This window comes from Hipposideros armiger, unplaced genomic scaffold, assembly GCF_001890085.2.
Source record: "Hipposideros armiger isolate ML-2016 unplaced genomic scaffold, ASM189008v1 scaffold_200, whole genome shotgun sequence".
NCBI classification, from domain to species: domain Eukaryota; kingdom Metazoa; phylum Chordata; class Mammalia; order Chiroptera; family Hipposideridae; genus Hipposideros; species Hipposideros armiger.
The window spans coordinates 1,944,204-1,960,042 of record NW_017731550.1 but is presented as its reverse complement, the minus strand read 5'-3'; the positions used below and the strand labels follow the sequence as shown (position 1 = coordinate 1,960,042).

Below are 15,839 nucleotides of genomic sequence, written 5' to 3'. Positions count from 1 at the left end.
AGTGAGGTGAGAGTCATCCTTGTTTGACACTTTCCTTGTCCTCCAAATCAAATCAATAACAAAGCTTTGATAAATTTTCCTTTTAAATAATTTTTAATTGGCCCCATATTAGGCTCTCATCATCTCTTCCCTGATGTTATGCAAAATCCTCTTCTGATGCCAGTCTTGCTCATATTAATTAACCTTCACCTGGACCCCCGGAGTTCCATAGGAAGCCTAACAATAGCCTATGTCTAAGGTTAAACAGACCAAGCTTCCCAGCAGTGTACGCAACACCCTTCGTGATCTTGCCCTGCCCACTTCCCTGGTCCCACTGCACTCCCTGCTCAGTGTACACTCCAGAAAGTATTTGGAATTTCTCTCAAATACACTGTGCTGTTTTATGCCTCTGTTCCTTGGCCCATGCTGAGCTTTCTCTCTAGAATGGCTTTCCTCCTTTTTCCTCTGTGTTTAAACTCAAAATCCAGAAATCCCCTCCTCCTAAAAGCCTTCTCTGACCTTCCTCAGGTGGGCCCAGAGTTCTCAATGCTCATTACACAGCTCTATTAGAGAACACATTCCATTATATGAATTCCTTCTGCCCCCATGTCTCTCATCCATTGGGATGTGAGAATCTTGAAAACCAAACAGTAGGCCAGTCACTTTGCATCTCTAATACATAGTGCAGGGGCTGACACATTCAGGGGTTTAATAAACATCCTGCAGTCCTTGAGAACTAACAAAAACTTCACAAGCTGATTTATGTTTTTAACTGCTGCCAGTTTTCTCACTATGCTCTTTTCTTATGCTCTAGTCCTATAGACCACATATAAATTTAGCATCCATTCATCCACTTATCCATCCACTCATTCATCCATCTAGCCATCCATCCATGCAGGTATATGTCTCTGATCTAGGCATTGAGATTTTTCATCTTTTTTTATTTAGCAAACAAATGGGTAAATTACCCAGCCTTTTCTTGCTATCGTGTAATTACTTGATTTTTGATGGAGTATTTTCACCCCTCTCTATTTGTGAATGAATGAGTTTTACTGAATTACACTACTGTTAGTTATGAGAGTCTTCTTATGTTCTAGCTCTGTGGACTTCATATGGGTTTCTAACCATCTTTCCTTTCCTCCCTCCCTCCCTACCTCCTTCCTTCCTTTTTTCCTTCCTTCCTTCATTTCTTGAGGAAAGATAAATCCTTGCAAAGTGGACATTTTAATTTTATAGCACAGAACTTGATGATACAATTAAAAGACTGGTTTAATCTTCTTTCTCAATCACCACAAAAAACACTAGCATACAAAGTATTTTCAGGAACCTTTAATATATGTAGACTAATGCAAGAGAGTGAGTTTTGGTTCAATTGGTAGTAAATTTATGTTTTTATTTTATTGTCTACTTTTTAGATGAGCTTTAAAAAATGATGAAAGATATGACCTAATGTAACCCAAAAGGTGTTTTGTAGTTAGTTATCTAGAAACCTTCTAATTTTTGTATTTAATTTTTGGTTCAAATGCTTTAAATGGTTCGGTATTTTTGTTGAAACCATCTGGAATACATGGAGAACCTGCTAAGTACTCGGCATAGATAATATCGATACAGAAAGCAAATCAGAATTTACCCTCAGCTCTCTGGACTTTCTACCTCTGACTTTTTAAGCATTTCATTTGCTTGTTATGGTACCCACATTCTTTGCCAACTATGCCTAATCTATGAAGATCCTGTTCATGTATGTGAAGAGTTCCTGCGGGCAAAATTGTCTGCTTCCATCTCTAGACAGAAATGATAGGATATATTACCTTGAATAATGGTTAGTTACACATATGCCTGTCTCCTTAACAGATTACAAACCCCTTTCAGATAATAACCTTATGTTCCCAGCACAAGTGTCTGATATAGTCGTTACTCAACAAATGTTTGCTAAATGATGAACAATATCCTTCAGAGGAAGATAGGAAATGGAGCTTCCTGGGGTAAGTTGAAGAAAGTCATTTTCCTTTTTAAAAAGCCCAGGAAGCCAGTAAAGTGAAAAATCATTTGCAAAGTAGATGAATCAAGAACTATGCAATTTAAAGAGGGACTTCTTTATATAATGTGGTGCTTTCTGGTGAGTTTAAATTATCTGGTTTACACATACTGTATTCTGGTTTTTTTTTTTTCAAAAATGATTCTTGTTGTTTAAGTGAGGTACACATAGTTGATGACCAAGTATGTACCAGGCATTTTAATTTTGGTTTTGCCGTATACTTGCTGAACGACCTGGGGTAAAAGAATTGTTTTGTCTCTTACCTCAGCTGTAAAGTAAAACTAGCCTTGTTGCATGGACTTAAAAAACAATCTTAAAACACTGATAAATACAATGTGCTTAATAAGACCCATTTTAAAATAGTGACATTTTCCAAGTAAAGTTTAAAGTTCTGCAGTGACTTTTTTGTTTGTTTCCAACTATGGAAAAAATACATATTTTTAAAGCACTTTTCCATTTGTCTAAAGGTTTATAAATAAGTCATTTTTGCTATAAATAACAATGCCATGTAGTTAAAATTTAAATTACTTACAAAATAACATTTTTTAATATAGGGCTAAAGAATACGTCTAGGAACAAAGTAAGGGCAAGTTAGGTGAGGCATCTGTAATGAATTAACAAACCCCAGTTTTTAATCTTCTGCTTACAGACTAAAAAACATTGGCTGCATTAATGTTAATTAATGTTGTGTTTTTTTTTTTGAGTCTACATGAAGTCAATTGAATGCTGGTTTGACTGGACTTTTCACTTTTTGAGTGATCACTTTGATGTTATGTAGATAGTTATAAGTTAGGAATATAACACCAGAATTAGAGCATCGTTGTGAATTTGATACTACACTAGGAATTTCATCCTTTACTTGTTTGGCTCAAGGTCATAGTAGAGAGTACTTGTGTAATACGCTCAGACAGACATGCTGCTTCTGCCAACCAATAGATCGTTTTTGTTTTTGTTTTTAATTAATTTTACTTGGGTGACATTGGTTAATGACATTATATAAGTTTCAAGTGTACAATTCTAAATTCATCATCTGTATATTGTATTGTGTGCTCACCACCCAAAGTCTAGTCTCCTTCTGTCACCATATATTTGACCCCCTTTACCTTCTTTAAACTCCCCCACACCCTTTACCCTCTGGTAACCACCATACAATTGTCTGTGTCTATGAGTTTATTTCTTTTGTTTATTTGTTGCTTTCTGTTTTATATCCCACATATGAATGAAATTATATGGTCCTTGTCCTTTTCCATCTGACTTATCTCACTTAGCAGGAACCTTTTAAGATACAAGTTTATTTTTTTAAGGTAGGTAGACTTCAGCCTTAACCTCCTTTTTGTCCTTTAATAAATAAAAGTCAAATATTAATATTAAAATATACTTCAAAAGTGATTACAGAACTATATTTAAAAAAATTAAATGGAAATGGTTAAGTTGCTTTCATAAGATGTTGTTGTTAATAGGTAGGCAATTTAAGAACATTACCCAGAATAGCATAGAATCTAGAATGGTGATTACAATAAAAAGTAGCCTAAATTTTCAAATTCACTGCATACCTCATTCATTGTGAAAAATGCCCTGTACCTTTCAAACTTTGAGACTCTGAGACTGATCAAAGAAGAGTTTTCTTTTGTTCTTATTACTTACTATATTTCATGGCCTTTTCTTGAATAATGATTTTAATAATTCAATTTTCATTCCCTTCCATTGAAACGGATTCTGACTTGTCAAGAATATATAAAAATATAAGTTATGACTTCAGGACATTCATTTCTTTAGAACTTATGGACATAAATGATATAAATCCACTTCAATATATTTTCAATGTGTCCAATATTTTTATAACTATATCCACTTTATTTCTGCTTTAACTCCCTGGCAATAATATTACAAAAATATGATCTGTCTTGAGTTATTTTATATTCTCTATTTCCACTTATGTAAAAGCAGTAAATGGACTAGTTTAAAAATCTGATATTTCTTATGCCCTAAATACTTCCATGAGAATTTTCATTTACTACTTTTATTTGGATAACATGTTTTTAAAGCTTTGTTTAAATGACTGGGACTTTCAACAGTTTGGCTTTATTCATAGAGTAAATATTTTTCCCATCTACCTTTAATGACCTTTTGCTTAGAGTTATACAGAGGGTGCCAAAAACATGTATACACATTTTAAGAAAGGAAAAAAAAAACTGTATTAAAATTGTAATAATATATACTGATAACAGAAGATAAATACAAGTCATGTGTATACATTTTTTTTGCAATCCTGGTATATTGCCAAATTCTTCTTTTTTGTATCTTTCACAGCAGACTGCACATACTTTTAAAAGCTTTTGTTTGTCATTTATACCACTCTTTAAATCCTGCGATAATCACATGCTCTTGAAATCCCTGATGAATCAAATCGATCTCTGGAGACCTTTAACAAACTCACAATTAATGAAGAATGAGTTTCATTGAAAGCTGTGTTTGTTTTTTCATCCTTCAATTCATTTCAATTCAACATATATTTATTAATTTTTCTACAATTTTTTTAAAAAAGCTTACATTATCTTCTTCAGTCATTTAAGATGGCAGTGCTAAGGAATTCCATTTTAAGCTATTTTTTCATGTGTTCATTGTTTTGAAACATTGAATCCTAGCAGTGAATTGACCAATTTAGGCTCAATGACTGTTTGAGCATTTGAATGCCTGCTGCTTTAGGTATTCTATAGGTGGTGGCAATAATTATAAAGTCTGAGTACTTGAGAAACTACACAGTCCAACTTATATATAGTCTGATACATCTATGTGTATAAATGTTACATATATATACACTTTATATACATATATGCTATATTTGTATATTTTTCTCAAAATTGAATCCACAATTCTATCATACTTCCTATGTACTAGGCACTTTTATAGGTGCTTTAGCAAAATTGACCTACTCAGCTTTCATAATAGCTCTATATGGTTGGTACTATTATTACCTACCCTCATCCCATTTTACAGATGAAGAATCTGAAGCAGAGAGAGGTTAAGTAACTTGATTAAGTTTATGCAGCTAAATGGTAGCAGAGCTAGGATACAAACATAGGCAGTTGGTTCCAAAGTCCATGCTCTTAACCCTTATGCTATGTCTTGTTTGAAGAAATGTGAATCTTTATAGAGGCAAGAGCAATTTCTTTGTTTGTGAATCTTTTTTGTAAGAGTTCCTACCATTGAAAGCATTTTTGATACAGATAGCTTACTGAAAAAGTCCTTTTATACTTATCTGAAATAAAACTTTCTCCAAAAACACAAAGTCAGCAAATGCTATGTTACTAAATGCCTCCAAACACCACTCCTTAAAGTATTTTGCATTCCATTCTTCTTTATTTGAATAAATAAGGAAGATAACCTATCCTTTTGATTTATGAGGACTTCCTCCAATAATTAGGACAATGGCCTAAGAAGGAAAGTAAGTACTTATCTAATCTTCAATCCACGAGGTGACATAGCAATATGGAAATTACTTAATATCCTCTTTAAAATTGATGGAGAAAAAGAGATAAAAAAGTTTACTAGCAAGATTAATAACTCAAAGATCTCATATGAACCTGAGGTTACATAGCAATTAGACTTAGTGAGTCTTTTATAACTTAAGAGAAATATCAGATTCAAATGACTAAAAGTTCTAATTATATTGACATGGCATTCAAATTTGGGAAGCTATAAACCCTACCTGTAAAATAGAAAAGTGTTATTAATTATATAACATAAACCTTGTATGCATCAACTATAACATTTAAAATAGAGTGCTCAAATATGCTTCAGTTTGAGAGGTTATGAAAATGTATTCTATAATTTGACCAGAAAGTGTTTTATTATGAGAGCCTTTAAATACATAATCATAGACTTGCTCCAACTTGTTTCACTTGGGGGAGTGGGGATAATTCATAATCATCTAAAGTAATTTTAAGCATTTTTGATTGATTACAATTTGAGATAGAATTTTTTTTTTCATTTCTAAAACATTCGGTTTCTCAGATCAGCAAATCCCGTTTTAGATTAAAATTTAGAGCCATTTCTGGAATGAGAGGAGAAACAACTATTTAACCAACTTATACCTCTTTATGGGTTGGGAGCATCAACAAATCCTTTAACTCAGCAGTTACAAGAAATCTCTATGAACTTTTCAAAGCTAAATAACTTTAGCAGTTCCACTTTCTTCTTTAAATAGCCAGCAGCCAACATTCAAAATGAACTGCTAAATTCCTATATAACAAGATAAAGGTTGTTTCTAATATCAATAGCTTTTATCTCAATTTCATGTCACCCAGAAATGTTCACAGCTGAAAACAACGCTTAAAAACACACTTATAGTGATGGCTTATCTTTTCAGACTGAGTATTTGTGGTTGAATTAGGAACAATCTTAAAATAAAACACAGCAACTGAAATAAGTCCTTGACTTGTCCATTTCAAGAGACCAAAATCTCCCACTATACTATTCCAAGAGTGGAGGTATAGGTTTTACCCCAGCTATTGTTCCCTTCAGAAGCGCTAAATGCTGTTCTGTTTTGTAATGATTTTATAGTAATGAAATACCAAACCAAAGTAAATAGTTTTTTAATAGCTACTCAGGAATCCTTGTAAACTTTCGACAGATCTGTTTGCCAAGATATTGCAGAAGCTAATCACCTTGCAACTCTTACACAATGTGACACAGATTTACTGCATAAGCCCTAAAGAATGAAGTAAAAGATATTAGCCTCAAATCAGGGTCAGATCACAAAATCCAAAGGGAGGACAAATCACAGATAGACAAGGACAAGTAACAGACATTAGAACAGCGCCACAAGCCTGCGGCCCATATTCAACTCAGTTTATTTCTATGACAATGAAGAGGTCTTATTTAATGGAGAAAGTACCCAGACATACTTTGTGAATGTATGTGGATACTGACCTGGACTTGTGACAGGACTAGAGGTAGTAGGTTCAATAATTTCTACAAAAAGGGAAAAGGAAAGAAAAGAAAAACATTTTGTGTATTAATCATACATAAAAGACAAACACTCATGAGACAATCAACAATCATGCAACATATACACACAGGGTCTTTTTTATTTGAAGGCTTCCTTGACCTTGGAAACCACTGAACAAAATCCAATCTCTGAGGTTTACACAATACCCCATCCCTATCTTTGATGTTAAATCATCTTTCATTCTGAGCCAACATTTAGGAGTCCTTCCCACATTCTAATCTAGAGCATCACCCTATGCTGTGCTAAGATTAAGGACCGACACAGAGTTCTCAAGCAACAGTTTTCAAAACTTCCTTTTAGAAATATTAAAACCTATCTGTACAATGCCTTTTTCTGAGAGAGCTGACGCCAGTCCCTATAAAGTCATTCAATTAGTTGTTTCTTAATATGTATTAAAAAAAAAAAGGGTAACATTCAACTGAACTCAAAATGTCTTTTTGAAGATAAATCTCGTATTTTACAAGCATATCGACAGAATTTGGCCACTTAGAGGACCAGTTATGTCTGCCTTCATGTCTCTATGTTAAAAGTAAACACACACACACACACACACACACACACACACACACACACACACACCACACTCGCACACACATTTCAAATTACCTGAAATATATTTGTATGACTACAAGGCACTGCTGTCTGTCGTCTAGGCATAACTAAAGGGTAACTATGTCACTGGTGTATCAATATAATTTCCAGCAAGTATCTAACAAATAGTAAACTCTATGGCATTTTAAATCATAGATATACTTTTATTTAAGATTTTCATTTTTAACTTATCTTTTAATAGCATTGCTTCCTTTCAAGTGTTAAATAGTGGTGATCATAAAAATCATAGTGATACAAAGATTAAACAACATCATTGGCAATCCTAAAAGATTCATAAACAATTTTTATTCAGGAAGAATATAAATATCAGGAAAACATGATGTTTTTTAGGCACTCAAATAATGTAGTTTCCTGAAAGACTGATTTCAGTACTAATTACACACAGGTAACCTACTCCCTTTTAACCTAGTTAATAAGCATGTCCTACAATACTAAAAACAAAACAACACAACAACAAAAAACAGTCTAGATTGACTCTTAGAACCAAACACAGTGAGTGCGGCTATGAGAGGTCAAAGCTCAGACCCTCATGCAAAATCTTACCTCTGAGCAAGATTTGCCTCCTTTCTCAGCTATGTTCCCATGACCTACAAGAGATGTTATAGAACCAAGAAAAAAAATCGTTTTGTTTTAAATTTGCTAACTTGTTTAGGGTCTTTGCTGTCTTTCACTGATTCTTCCACTGATATGGCCATGACAATTATCAATTCCATTCAATAGTGAACTCACACTCCTTACTTGCGGTCTAGTTCAGCCACTGGTTTTAATATAATAAAACCCTAGTTTAACAAGTTATAAAATGGCATTTCCCCCCCTCCAAACAAACAAACAAACAAACAAAAAAACACATTTCTGGGGTTCAATTTGTTTGAAGGACTAAAGTCTATGTGTGTCCCAGTTTTTAGGGGTTATTCCTTGGGTCATTTCTTGATTGTTTGGGGCTGATAGATCATATAAGATGTTCAGGACAGCTGACCAGGGTTGTGGCTTAGGTTACAGTAGCTCTGGGAAGGAGAAATATAACTTTTGAAGGGAGGCATTGTCAAGTGGTCAAATTAGTCAGATAACCAACTACAATTAAAAATTCAAAAGTCTGATCATCCATCTGGCAGTATGATTTGATGTCATTGAGAAGTGACAAGTTACTTAGGCAACTGTGCATTAGATTACTTAAAAATGTGGGATTTTTCTGTTCTTTTCCCAAAGACAGTTATATATAAATTCATAATTAATATTTCAATTCCTTCTATGTGTTAAGTAATCTAGTTGCTGGGTTTATAACAGCTAATAAAACAGCAAAAAAAAAAAAAGCCTTGTCTCACGGAGCCTATGGATTGTGCAATGTAGGGCTTTCACATATTTAACATTTTGGCATTTAATTCTTATGCCAAAATTCCAATACTTATAGAAAATAGAAAATTAAAAATAAAAATATCATAGAGAAACACTGCTGTAATTTAAAACTGCACTTTTGATAGGATGGCATAAACCCTCAACTATTTTTATGCTATTATGGTTTTAAACTTTAAAAAATCCTTCAAAAATAATAAAAAATTGTTAAACTTAGTTTAATACTCTATAGTAAATCTCATTAATATACACTAAGAGTGTGTAGTCAAATGAAAGGATTTTATAATTTAAAACAGAAACAAAAGCATAAAATGGTTTGAAAGGTAGACAGACAATCAGTATCTTTAGTCATGAGAAAACTAAATTCAGTAGGACGCTGGACGAATTTTCTATGTTCAGTAATTTGGACTTTTAAACTTCAATTTCTTCAACTCTGGCTACCATTGTTTTGAATTTCTAAAGCTGATTTGAGAGTTCACTGAAAACACAACGTGGCATACAACAACTTCATCTCAATGCGAGGACGGTACCAACAGCTATCCCTTTGAACCCAGCCCTTCATTGTGCTTGCTTATGTAAACTTAAATAGCTTTATGTAAAGCCATATTGTCTCATAGAAAGGGCTTTTTAAAGAATACAAAAATTTAGTGCATGAAACATTATGTTACATGCAGGATCCGCTCCATAATTTAGTTTAGTTTCATAGTCAATACAAGATATTTTTTTCCCACATAAGCCAAGATACAATAGAATCCCTAGTGGGATGATTTTATGTAAAACAAGAATTGGGACCAGAAAAGTTGGTTGAATTTATAATTCAGGTTATAAAAAGCTAGGGTTCACACATAGGAATGGAAGGGCACGAAGCAGAAGAGAAACGAGACAAAGCAAGGTTAAAGAACCAAGATTGGGAAGGCTGGTGCTGAGGTTTGTGGCTATGAGTCAGCTAGATTCCTGGATGTGAGACAGTTTGGTGAGTTAGAAAGGACCCAAATAAAACTGTGATTAACTCTCAAACCTGCCATGATTCAGCTGCATGATGGGGACCAAGTTAATGAACCTCTCTAACCCCACAGTGTCCTCAGCTATGGGATTTAGATCATAGCTCCTGCTTTGTAGGGTTGTTGGTAGGATTAACGATACTTTATGTAAACAATCAAGTGAGAATGAGTAACAGTAGTTTTTGTTATAGAATTGAATAGAAAAATTAATATCCGAATCAATGAAGAGAAAATTAAGTGTATTGTTAGCATTTGGGGAGGTCTAACTTTACTAAGTAGAAGGAAGGATGGAGAACATCATGCACAGTTGAAACTATATAAATAACAAAAATTTACCTAGAATGTGGACATTGATTTTTTCCAATTAAAAAGGTTAAAAATAATGCTTTTGGTAATTATTTGGGAGTCGCACTGGCTCTTGGAAGATAACTATAGAATCCAGGGCATTTAACAGTTCTGATTTAGGCAAGAGTTGAAATTTATAGATCAAGATCTTACAATTTTTGTGAGGGAGAAATGCACTTTAATTTTAAAATGGAGCTTTTGTGCCAAATTGTAAGCATATATTATTAAGATATACCGAGGTATTTTAAAAGAATTTCTCTCTTATATCTCCAAATAAATTATAATGATCCCACTAACTCAATATAGACTAGATCTTTTTTATAAAATAATGATATTTTATTGCTTAGAAAATACAGTCTGGATAATGGTCGAAGCTGGCTAGATCTAATAAATCTGCTATAGATTTCCTTATACTCTTCAGGTATTGATTCATTTTTTCAGGAGCTACTTTTTGAACAGCTGTTATAACAACAGTAATTATTATTATTATATTAATTACAATTACTGACACTTATTGAACTCAAACTATGTGCCAGGCACAGTTGCATGTATTAACTCATTTCCTTCCCCCAACAACTCTATGAGGTGCTACTATTAATACCCCCTTTACAGGTATTAATTAATTAGAGCACAGAGGGATTAACTATCTTACTCATCTTCACACAGCTAATAAGGAGTAGAAATGGGACGGATGCTGTGCTAGAATGTCTTAGCATTCCACTTTCTCATCTTCCAGAAGAAATACTGTGCTCACTTTCATTATAATTACTCAAATGTGACATTCCTATACAAGGGATCTTACAATTTTTCACTATTATTAGCTTTCTCAATAATAGGGCTGGGCTTTCCATTAGAGGTAGCTAATAAGTGAGTGGCTTCTGTCACCAACAATAGAAGAGAGGCCAATTCAATGTTAGTTGTGAGACTTCTGTAATAGAGGATGTTGCATAGAGAAAAGGGTTTATAACACATGATTTTCAAATCTCGTTCTCATATTCCAAGCCAACACTAAATATACTTGTTAGCTTCTGTATGAGCCTTGATGCCACATACAAAGGCAATTCTCCAAATAGCTCAGAGTACATTATCATAACTAGAATACACAATCAAATAAGAATCTTGAGCTTGTAAACTCCCATTCTGTTAACACAGTAGTTTGACCAGATATTGCTTAGCTTTCAAGAACATTGGTTGTTTTTATGTGGATCAGATTTGAGCTGTTGTTTCATCGTCTTAGTAATCAACTTATAAGCAGTGAAATATTCTTCAGGAGGTGCCAAGTGGGCTCTCCTGATGAACAACAGTAAATGTTCTCAGTGAGACGTTCTCATGTGTCTCATTATGTGGAGAATCAGAGTGAGCGCTCCAGGGCTAACGGCAGAATATATCATTGTGGACAATTGTATTACTGCAGGGAATGGTCTCAGCAAAGAGATGGTTTTAATTGTACATAAAACAGAGGTGAAGAGAAGTTCACCAAGACAGACATTTTCAACAGTTATGTGGAAAAACGAGGTGTCATGAAAAAACAAGATTTTACTTTGTTAGTAAATGTGATTTTGGCCATAACAGGAGGAAGTGCTATTAAAACCAGGTATTGAGGAAACAGAGTGTATTATAGGAAGAAGCCATTTGTAATCATCCTTTCTATAGACTTCATTAACTATTGTTTTAATCTTTTAAATTCTGTATACACAATATAGTGATAGAATTGCCTAGTATCAAACCCCTTCATTTCTATGTATTTGGGAAGTTTCTACTTGGTTCCTAGGTTGTGATTTTATCTTTATGTCATTACACAGCTGTGATGTATGTGAGTTATCTTTTAGACTGTTGAGAGATAACATGAGTGTGTGTTGAGACATGGCAGAAATTAATCCTTTTGGTTGCCATGGTTTCATCTGAAAGCTCTGACTCCTAATCATTGTGGAGTGGAAGCAATGTCATTTTCACAGTAGAATGAAGAGGATGTTGCCCTGAAATGACCACGGTTAATGCTGATGGAAGCCACAGAAGACAGACTGGGAGCTAGGTTGGACACAGAAGGCAGAAAAGGCAACCCTTCCTTTTACCTTCATGGGGAGGCTTATAAAGTGTATGTCTGGCTTCTTAGGGCCCTGGAATACCAGAGACTTTGTGCAGTGAGGACAATTTAGACATCACACTTTTGCTTCCAGAGAAGACACACATGATCCGTGAACATTCATGGGGTGGTGGTAGCTGCCATCAGTGACCACACAGTCATACTGTCTAACACTGACAGCACTGTCCTGTCAATCAGAAGACTTGGGTTCCATCCCATCCGCTAACCTTAGGTGTGTAACTCTAACCCACGCTCACTTTTCTAATATATAATTAAGAAGTTATAACAATTGGCCTACATACTTCACTGAATTATTTTTGTTTCCACATAGTTGTTGTTTTGAAAGATGGTTTCACACAGTGGTTAATCATAGTGGTTCTGCAGGAAACCTACCTAGGACCCAACCCAGGGTCCAATACTTGGAAGCTACTCACTCTCTCTAAGCTTATGCATTTAATAAAATGAAGATACTGATAATATCTACATTCAACATTATAGCAAGAGTAAAAGCGATCATGCATACAAATTACTTCACACAGTGACTCCCTGGAAAATAATTAATCATGGTTCTATAAAAGTTAACTTATTTTTAATTGAAATTATGATAAATGACCTTTAAAACCATTATAGCACTATTAACACTTTATGTTATTATGACTATTACATAATTCACTCTTAAAAGTAAATATTTTTCCCTCAAGAAAATCATTTCTATTAACAAAGAAAATTGCAAAAATATTTCTAAATGTTTATAAAGAAAATGCTACATGTCAACATTAGCTGCACTCAACCACCTACAATTCACTGTAACTTTACAAATGTACAAGATTACTCTGCATTTACTTTGAAGAAGAAGCTTTTGTGCCTAGTGGAAGAAATGTGCTACATGTAGCTATTGTTTGCAGATGTTTGAGTGTGTATGTATATGTGATACAGTAAAGGAGGATTCGCAGAGGCATAAGAATAAGAGTGTTGCATTAAGTGTATCTATATGTGTGTGTGTACCTCCAGGATCCGTTTGAAGACAAAGCCCTATGTCAAAACTAAATAAAAAGCATGTCTGTTATCATCCTGGTTAATATCCTGAGGCATTATAAATGTCTCTATACTTAATCTTTGTCAATATAACTTCTTTGAATATAAAGTATCCTTTCAGTCAACCCAAAATCAGCCCTGAGTGAGGAAAACAGTTTCTGTAGGAACAAAGGAACATTAATAATACATGGTGCATTCCTATGGTTAATAATATTAATAAAATAACTCTCGACTTATATTTACAGTTGCTCTAATATATTTCTCTACTGGGCGAGATTTTGAGAGAACAATTTTGGAAAAATTTTGGTCCACGCTATGGATCACTGTGAATGGATTACTTGAAATATTCATCCCAGACTTCTAAGAAATATAACAGCAACTCAAAAAGCCACTAAAGAACTTCAGATTTTAGTGAATATTTCATACAGCATTCTGATGCCAGGTTGTGTGACTTTTGTCATTGTATAGATAATCTCTGGAAAGGACCTGCTGAGAGTGTGGTGTTATTTCTGAAACATACCTCCCAATATCACAGAAGAATAAATGTCACCTTTTAGCAAACACACTTGGTTTACTCTCTAATACAAATTAGAATAAAAATCAAAGTTAAGGGAATGTAGTTAAAGATACAACAAGGGTCCAAAAGAGGAGTATTCACTACTGATGCATTTCTAAATGTCCATTGCATTGATGTCATGTCAGGAAATGCAGGGCCTACGCACCTGGTAATTAAGACTATTTATTGTCTTAAATGTGCAAAATCCTAATTACTTCCAATGACTGAATTGCAAGCTGTGAGCCCTTTGCAACTCTTCCCTGCATATGACAGAGGAATGGATTTTAGTGACTGCCTCAGGATTTTTGTTGGCACAGGGATCCCCAAGGAATTGGCAAATGGCCAGAAGCTTTGTGACACCCATTTCACTGTGTTAGCATGTTACTTATCGGTTTGACACACTGGATCTAGGAGGTAGTTTGATGAGCTCAATCAACACTCTAAGACTTAGCCATGCAAGGTATACCTTTAACAGGGTTAGAATCACACAGGAATGGATTCAAGTTTCTGCCATATATGAGCTGCAGGATCTTTTATAAGCTAATGATCATAGATAAGATGGGCTTTTCAAGACAAATAGCCAAGATGAGACACCTCAAACAGTGACTGGCATAGAGTAGGAAGATACCAAGTTTTGTATCCTTCCTTTCTGATAGAGATCCAAAATCTCTGATATCATGGAAGAAAGCTCTTAATTTCTAATTACTCCTCAGCCTTACTCGGGCAATATATTTGTAAACACTGAGCAATAAAGAAAAAAACAAACAAACTGAAAACTAGTACTAAAAAGGCAGCTTGAGGATGGTGACAAGTGTTCCTTGAGTACTGGCTTCACTGAAGTTATATTACATGAGCCTACCCGCTGACCCATGTGATATGGCCTCCAATGACAAACTCTTTGACAAGGAAGGTGTTATGGGATATCTGTGATAGGCAATGAGGTGAGTCCCACTCACGTGCAGCTTCTATGAACCAGGTCAGTAAGAACAGGCTCAACACAGAACAGTGGGCATGTATAGGCTGGTGGAATGTGTTCCCACAGTCGTCCTGATGTTCTGTTTGAAACCGTGTGGCAATGAGAACAGCTTTCTGGGATACCCATGCTAGCAGAAAACCAGTGACTATTGGCTATACCAGGGGTTGGCAAACTTTTGAGATGGAAGAGCCAATCCTGTCCCTCACAACAATTTAAAAATTATTCAAGAGCCATAAAACATATGAAATCACCATTATGTGAATAATGTCCTTTAAACATTTTATAAATGAACTATGATAGTTTTATTTTCATTTTCAATTTTACTTCAGAGCCACATGTATGTACCCAAAGAGTCGCATGTGGCTTGAGAGCTGCAGTTCGCCAACCCCTGGGTTATACCGTTGGTTCAGCTAAGAAAAAAATACCAAAGGCCAGGGAAAAGCCTTGAAGAGGTGACAACAGAGGATTTCCTAGAGAAGAGCTGCCTGATCATTGTCACGCGGACAAATCACATCATTTTGAAGTAATTAATTTCTTTCTCAACATACCTTTCGAGTGTATTCTATTCTCCTGACAGTATGGTAGGTGTGTGGATAAGATGGTGAATGAGACAAATTCCCTTCTCTGCAAATACATTGCATTGGCAATAAATAAAGTAACATAATTACATATTGGGGTGTCGAAAAAGTCATGACGTATTTTTTCTATGTTTTTTGTTGCAAAAATGCATCATGACTTTTCCGACAACCCAATAATTTATACTGTGGTAAGAACTATAAAGAACAAATACAGGGTACTTTAGGAGCATGTAGCAGGAGAATCCATCATGTAACTCTGACACGTGGTTAGGGAAACC

At 34.6% G+C, this 15,839-nt stretch overlaps 1 protein-coding gene across 2 annotated transcripts in view; it reads right to left on the bottom strand.

Moving 5' to 3' along the window:
• The window catches only part of NEGR1 (neuronal growth regulator 1), an 836,867-nt gene that overhangs the window by 109,132 nt on the left and 711,896 nt on the right, over positions 1 to 15,839 (bottom strand). Inside the window, exon 7 of one of the 2 annotated variants that reach the window (XM_019653229.1) lies at positions 6,947 to 6,988. The exons of the other annotated variant lie outside the window; for it this stretch is intronic. Coding sequence (XP_019508774.1) covers positions 6,947 to 6,988 — 42 coding nt within the window. The remainder of the gene's footprint in view (positions 1 to 6,946; positions 6,989 to 15,839) is intronic. 2 annotated transcript variants of the gene reach the window in all.